General features: G+C 59.3%; 1 protein-coding gene across 1 annotated transcript in view; it reads left to right on the forward strand.

The window, feature by feature from the left end:
• The first annotated feature begins 1,426 nt into the window (after nucleotides 1-1,426).
• The window catches only part of NR2E1 (nuclear receptor subfamily 2 group E member 1), a 20,298-nt gene continuing 14,920 nt past the window's right edge, over nucleotides 1,427-6,804 (forward strand). The window contains exons 1-2 of the mRNA XM_026072028.1: nucleotides 1,427-1,451; nucleotides 6,381-6,526. Of these exons, the coding sequence (XP_025927813.1) occupies nucleotides 1,427-1,451; nucleotides 6,381-6,526 (171 nt within the window). The remainder of the gene's footprint in view (nucleotides 1,452-6,380; nucleotides 6,527-6,804) is intronic.

A 6,804-nucleotide genomic window follows, 5' to 3' on the forward strand; every position in this document is an offset into this window, starting at 1 on the left:
TGGAGCAGGGCAAAGCCATCCCCTCTCGGCCCAAGGGCGAACCCCCCCCCCACACCTCTCCATCCTGATCCCCACTGCCAAATACAAGGTGCGAGGCCAGGAGGCCAGCCCGCCCCGTGTCCCCCGCGCCGGGGCAGCGGGAGGAGGGAGGTCCGGCCGTCGGGCTCCCTGCCCCGGGCCAGCCCGGCCCCGGCCCCCGGCCCCCCGGGGGGGGCGCGTCCCCCGGCGCCCCGCCCCCCCCCCCTCCCCCCCCCCCCCCCGCCCCACCGCCACCCCCCGGCCCCCGCGCGCCCGCCCCCCTCCCGAGGCCCCCGGCCCCCCGCCCGAGCCGGCCGCCAGCGCGCCCCCTGCCCCGGCCGGGGCACGGGCAGGGCGGGCAGGAGCAACCCGGCGGCGAGCCCCACCTCGCCCTGGGAGAAATGTCTAAGAAATGGGATCTCTTCCCGTTCTTTTTTTTCCTTTTGTCTCTCTTCCCCCCCCCTTTTTTTTCTTGTTCTCCTTTTCCTCTTTTTTTCCTCTTCTTTTTTTTGGGGGGGGTCCTCTTTTTTTGACAGTGCGGGCACAAGGCGAGCGGGGAGGCGGAATCAGCTCGGCAAACGCCTGCATTTTCTATGCAAGCCGCTTGGAGGTTCATTAATATCATTAGCATTTAACCCCCTCCCTGCCCCCTCCCCTTCCCAGCACATGGCTGACGTCACGCGCCGCCAGGAGTTGGGGGGAAAAGCGAGGGGAAGCTCAGTGGGCAAGGGGCGGCCGATTCCCCTCCCCGCGGCTGCCTGTCAGAGCCTCTCTGGGGATATTATAGGTGCTGAAGGCTGGAGCTCAAAGCGCAAAGTCAGCCAGTGTAAAGAACTTCTGGAAACCTTTCCCTTTTTATACCATTCAGTTTCTGAGAGGCAGAGACAGCCTCCTCTGACGCCTTTTCCCCCCTTCCATTATTTTTCCAGGCTCTGATCTCCCTCCTCGCTGCACCGAGGCACTCAGCGCAGAACCCCGCTCCCCATCCTACCTTCTCCTTCATTTCATTGTTGTCCTCGCTGCGTGGCTCTTGTTTTCCTCCTGGGACCGCGGTGGCGAGCCCACTTGCACCCCCCTGCACCCTCCCGGGGTCCCGAGAGCATCTGCTCGCAGGGGTCCAGCGAGTGGCCACGAAGTTTGGGTCATTTCGTTTCTTTTTCTTTTTTTTTTTCTTTTTTATTTTTTTGCCTTTTTGTCGTGTCCCCGCTGTGTGTCCCCGCGCCTGGGGAGGACGTCGCTGGGGAGCGGGGCAGAGGCGAGGATGTGTCGGCCCCCGCGGCGGAGCGAGCAGTGAGCGCCCGAGGGAGGCACCTGCCCCGCGGAGCCGCCGCGCCGGCGGGGAGGGGGCGCCGCCTCTCCCCGGCGCCGACACTTCGCCCCGAGTTAGCGACTCCAGGGGGCTTCGAGCATGAGCAAGCCGGCGGGATCAACAAGTGGGTAATAACGCGGCGGAGGTTTCTAGCAGCCTTTCCGAGACCGGCTGCAGCCTGGCGTGGGGGGCGGGAGGTGGAGGGGAGGGAGAGGAAGGGGGGGAGGTTGTGGTTTGGGTTTGTATTCTTCCCCCCCCAAGGAAAAAAAAAAAAAGAAGTATTTATTTGCATCTGGAGTGGCAACGAATATATAGGCTCCGAGTTCCCGCGATGCAGTTTAGGTCAGGGTATTGCAAAACGCTACTTTCCGGCTGTCTGCCCCGATTTTCCGGCCCTCTAACGAAATCGGGGTAGAAACTGGTGCGATAGCGAGCGCCGGGGAAGGCAGCTCTGCCCGCGGGGAGGGGGCTCGCACGGCCGAGGCGCGGGCATTTGTGTGCAGCTCTCCCGGAGCCTTCGATATTGGGGTGGAGTGGGGGAAGGTTTGGGGCTTGAAGGGCATTACGGAGTTGAAACGTGCTGCTTTTCTCACGGACTTTATGCAATCCTCTGCGACATAATCATTTTTTTAAGAGTTTGAAACTCCGATCGCTCACTCACAGGGAATCGCGTAAGCAACTCTACTGAAGAAGGATTTAAATGCAATACTTTGCACACCATTTCCAGTTGCAACAAATAATCCTGCAGCGAGGAAAGCAGAAACAACTTAAAAGTCACATTTTCGTTAATCCTAAATCCACGTACCTCATAACTGGGGAATTTAAAGCATGACTAACCGCTCCTGCAGAATGGCTCRATCAGTATAATCCCAACGGGACTTTCGGAGTTTGTAATATGGATGGAGTCAGTAACAAAAGGGGAAAAAATACCCAATCCAATTTAATGTCTGACAAGTGATGGATTGGACATTTATTTCCTCTGCGCTCGGGCAAGGCTCCCGGCGTCGCAAAGCGGCGGAGAAAGGAGGCCGAGCGGGCCGGGACCCGCGGAGGGACCTACGGCCGGCTGTCCCCGCCGTCCCCGCGGCCTTCTCCGCGCTGCTGCCCTCCGTGCCTTGCCCGCGGTGCGCTTTGTCCGCGGGGCCGCGGCGGCGGGGTCGGGCCGCGGAGGCCGCGCTGGGCCGCGGCGCGCAAGTTGCGCGGAGAGGAGGCGGCGGCGCGGGGCCTGGCGCGGGGGCCAAGCCGGCGGTTAGTGGGGCTGGCTCGCCTTGGCTTGGGCTGGTGGTTTTCTTGCCCCTCCGGGGCATTTTTCAGCCCAAAACCCCCGAGGGAAAAATAATGGCGGGACAGTAATATTAAATAACTGGCGGAATAACCCGCGGAGGGGAAGGGGGCATCGGCTAGCGGCATTAGCGGTCGCGGCTGCGCTGTCCAAACTCGCCGGTAAGTGAGAGGCGACCCGGGGGGATCGGGCCCGGGGCAGCCGCAGTGGGACGTTGTGAGAGTGCGTGTGTGTGCGTGTGTGTGTGCGCGGTGGGGAGGGGGGACGAAGAGCCGGGGAGCTCCTTCTCACCAAGGACGGCTGAGTCTCGGCCGGAGACATTTTGCGGCGAAGAAAACCCGCGAGGCTCGGACGGTGCCTCCGGCCGCCCGGCGCTCGGCGACCTCCTGCCACCGCCGTCGCTTTTGCTGCCTGACTCCGACCCCCCCGGCCGGCCCGAAGGGGTCCCCCAACTCCGAGCGCTGCCCGGCCCGCGGGCGACGGGGGCACGCGTGGGCTGCCCCGGCCCGGGTCCCTTTCTCGGCGCCCTCCGCCGAGCCGGCCCCGGCGGCACCTGCAAGTGCCCGGCCCGGTGTCCCGGGGTCCGGGCGCCGGCCGGGGGGCTCCGGAGGGGGGTGCCGAACAAGGGGGGTCCGGCCCGGCCTTTTTGCCCGCCGGTGAGCGTCTAGCGATGTCAGCTGTGATGTCTGCCTGGGTGGTAACAAGACTCCATCCCTCCATCCCTCGAGCCCAGACTAACTTCTTTCAACAGCCCCTGATGGTAATTACAGTAATAGGGGCTGCCATATACCCTTTAAGCAATTATGACACACAAAAAAAGCCCCCAAGGACCCCCTGTCGTGGGACGTTCAAAACGGTTTCCTAGCTGAACAGAAATCCCGTTTTCTCAGAGCTAAATTTCTGAGACCAGGGAACGGGAGCGCTTTTAAAGAGAGTTAATCAGTTATCTCATGACCCCTTGTCAAGTTAACATTTTTCTCTTACCACCCCCTGCCCCGGCTTTTTCCCGCCTCTTATTTCATATTTTGCCCTTCCCGAGAGTTTTCTCATAACAGCCTCCGCGGTGCGTGGGGGCAGCGGGCGGCGGGGCAGAGCGCGGCCGTGATTGCGGGCGGGCGGCGGGACGGAGCGGTGCGGAGCGATGCGGAGAGGTGCGGAGCGGTGCGGGGGGCTCCAGCGGCTCTGCCTGCCGCCTCCCCGCTCCCCGTCCGCCTCCTCGCCGGGGGGCCACGGCGCGAATTGGGCGGGCTGCGCCGCCCCGATGGCTGTAAACGTGTTTGCTTGGATTTGGAGAAAGAGGTGTTAAATTTATATAGATATGTGTATATGTAAAGAATATATAGAATATATATATACACACACATATATAAATAATGTGTGTGTGCATATTATATATACAGGATGCATATAATTTTTTTAAAGCAGCTCCCAAACTTAAAATCCGCCTGGAGAAAACTATTTTGCAAAACGAGCCCAAGTTTTCTCTTTCTCCCCGGCCCGGTTGCGCGCCGACAAAGCCGAGGCGGCTCCCCGCGCCGCAGGCCGCCGGGGGCAGCGGGACCCCCGGCCCGGGGCGCGGCGGCGGCGGCCCCTCGGGGCTCGCTGGCCGGGCGGCAGCGGGGCGCTGCGGGCAGGGGGAGCGGGGGTCTCCGCAGGGGGAAGCGGCAGCCGGTGCCGCGGCAGGCCGGGATCCGCCCGGCCAAGCCGAGCCTGGGCGGCGGGGGTGGTGGGGGTGGCGGTGACACGCTCTGCAAGGGGATGCACCGTTGTATGGACAACTTCGGTGTCTTTCCCCCCCATCGCCAGCCTGCCTCTCCTCCGCGTGTGTGTGTGCGTGTGTGTGTGCGTGCGTGCGGGACCGTCTCCCCGCGGACGCCAAGGGCTGGAGAGGGAAGTTGAGCGCTTCCCCTCGTTGGCATTGTGCGATATCCGAATTCCCATGCTACACTTTTTGACGGGTCACTGATGCCCCAATAGGCAGGTGGCAAGGAGCGCTTGTAATTACACACTCCCAGAAGCCGTGCCCTGGCCTCGGCCCTCCTCACGGGCGCCTACCTGCAGATCCAAAGCCGCAGCGTGCTCCCAGGCAATGGGGAGGGGGCTTCCTTCAGCCGCACTTGTTATTAATTGCGTAAAAGTTTTCTATTCTTTAACCTCTCTCCCCCCTTCCCTCCCGCCACCCCTCCCTCTCGCAGGCCCTAACCTAATCCCCGTCCCTCTCGCCGTGTTGTGTATAGCAGCTGTCGGATTTCATTTAGGGGAGAAGCTGGCAGCTTGTGCTCATTGGAGGCAGTCAAACGAGTTTCAATGGGCAAAATCATTAAGTTAACACTTTATCTAATGTCCCTATTGTCTGCCAGGGGGCATTGTTTTAGAGGCCCCGCGTAGATATGTCTGAAAGTATCTCGGGCTCCTAAATTCTCTGGGGAGCAAGAGGAGCCTCTGCGGCCGGCTTCACCCCCCCCCCCCCCCCACCCCACCCTGCCTCCTCCAGCCCTCACCCCCCACCCACGATCAGAGCGCTCTCCCTCAGCGGCTCGCAGACAAAGACAGCGGCGCTGAGCGGCGCCGCCCGCGCCTGTAGCCCGCCGTCCTGGGAGAGCGGCTGCAGCTTCGGCTTGCATTCTGGTAGGAGGAGAGGAGGCTCTCTGAGGGAAAGAAGAAAAGGGAAAGGGAAAGGGAAAGGGAAAGGGAAAGGGAAAGGGAAAGGGAAAGGGAGAAAAGAAAAGAAAAGAAAAGAAAAGAAAAGAAAAGAAAAGAAAAGAAAAGAAAAGAAAAGAAAAGAAAAAAGAAAAGAAAAGAGAAAAGAAAAGAAGGAAAGGAGAAAAGAAAAGAGATAAGGAAAGGAAAGGAAAGGAAAGGAAAGGAAAGGAAAGGAAGAGAAGAGAAAAGAGAGAAAGGAAAGGGAAGAGAAGAGAAGAGAAAAGAGAAGAGAAGAGAAGAGAAAAAAGAAAAGAAAAGAAAAGAAAAGAAAAGAAAAGAAAAGAAAAGAAAAGAAAAGAAAAGAAAAGAAAAGCCAGAAGCCGAATGGGTTTTTGGCGGATTTCTTGAAACGGGATGCAATAATCTCTGTTCAAGTTTTTACATCACTCTCAGAACATTTGCAATTCTAGTCAAAATCGATGCAAAATCAATACTCCGCAGAGCAGGAGGTTTGGGCGAAACGAACCTGCACTGTCTAATCGCCAGCCCCTCATTTCCAGAGGGCTTAGCGAGCCCGCAAATGCATCCTTGCACAGAGGCGAGGGGGAAAGTTTTGCTATAGTTTGGGGGTGAATAAAATCGCACACCTCGTTTGTGGTAGGAACCAGCCCCGTTTCGCAGGAGTTGCTACGGGGTAGAGGGGATTACTTAGGTTGCTGGTCATCTTAGTCTTGTTTTGTTGTATTTTGTTTTGTTTTATTATGTGATCTGGTCTCCTGACTGCGCTCCCGCCCGCGGAAAGTGGTGTCTTCTGCCGAGCGCCAGAGAGCGAGGGAACAGCCTCCCCACCCCACCCCCCCGCGTCCCCACTTCTAGCAGCAAAGTCTGCTGCTCCCGCTGCTGTAATCTTCCCTTCCCAAACGGGTCTTGGCGATTACAGAAGATCCAAATAAATGTAGCGGTGCATGAATAATGCTCATTGTAGAAAACTGACACTTGCTCAAGGAAAAGAAAGTTGGCTATAAAATCACTTCATTATTTGCTTGTACTGCGGCTCTGGGGCTAATCCCTCCGGAGGTCAGATTGCTAAGTGCTCGCTCTCTCCCTCTCTCCCTCCTCCGCTTTCAGGTCGCATTTTAGACATCCCTTGCAAAGTGTGTGGGGACCGCAGCTCCGGGAAACACTATGGGGTTTATGCCTGCGATGGGTGCTCAGGATTTTTCAAGCGGAGCATCAGGAGGAATAGGACCTATGTTTGCAAATCAGGAAATCAGGTACCAGCCACAGCGCGGTTCTCTCACCGACTGCTCCTTTTCGCCTGCATTTCCCACCGTCCTGCAATACCCTTCCGCGAACCAAAGGAACAGCAGCAGTAACAGCCAGCTCCGGGGCTGCGCTACCTGGCGCCTTTTCCCTCCCCTCGAGGAAGCCTCGGCTCCGGCCCCCTCAGCCCGCCCCGGCGCGTCCCCACGCGGGACCGCCCCCGTCCCGCCGACGGGCGACCCCACGCTCTGTTCCCACGGACCGGGGGCTCGGCCTCGCCTCGCTCCTC

This window comes from Apteryx rowi, unplaced genomic scaffold (assembly GCF_003343035.1).
Source record: "Apteryx rowi isolate R43461 unplaced genomic scaffold, aptRow1 scaffold_334, whole genome shotgun sequence".
Taxonomy (NCBI): Eukaryota; Metazoa; Chordata; class Aves; order Apterygiformes; family Apterygidae; genus Apteryx; species Apteryx rowi.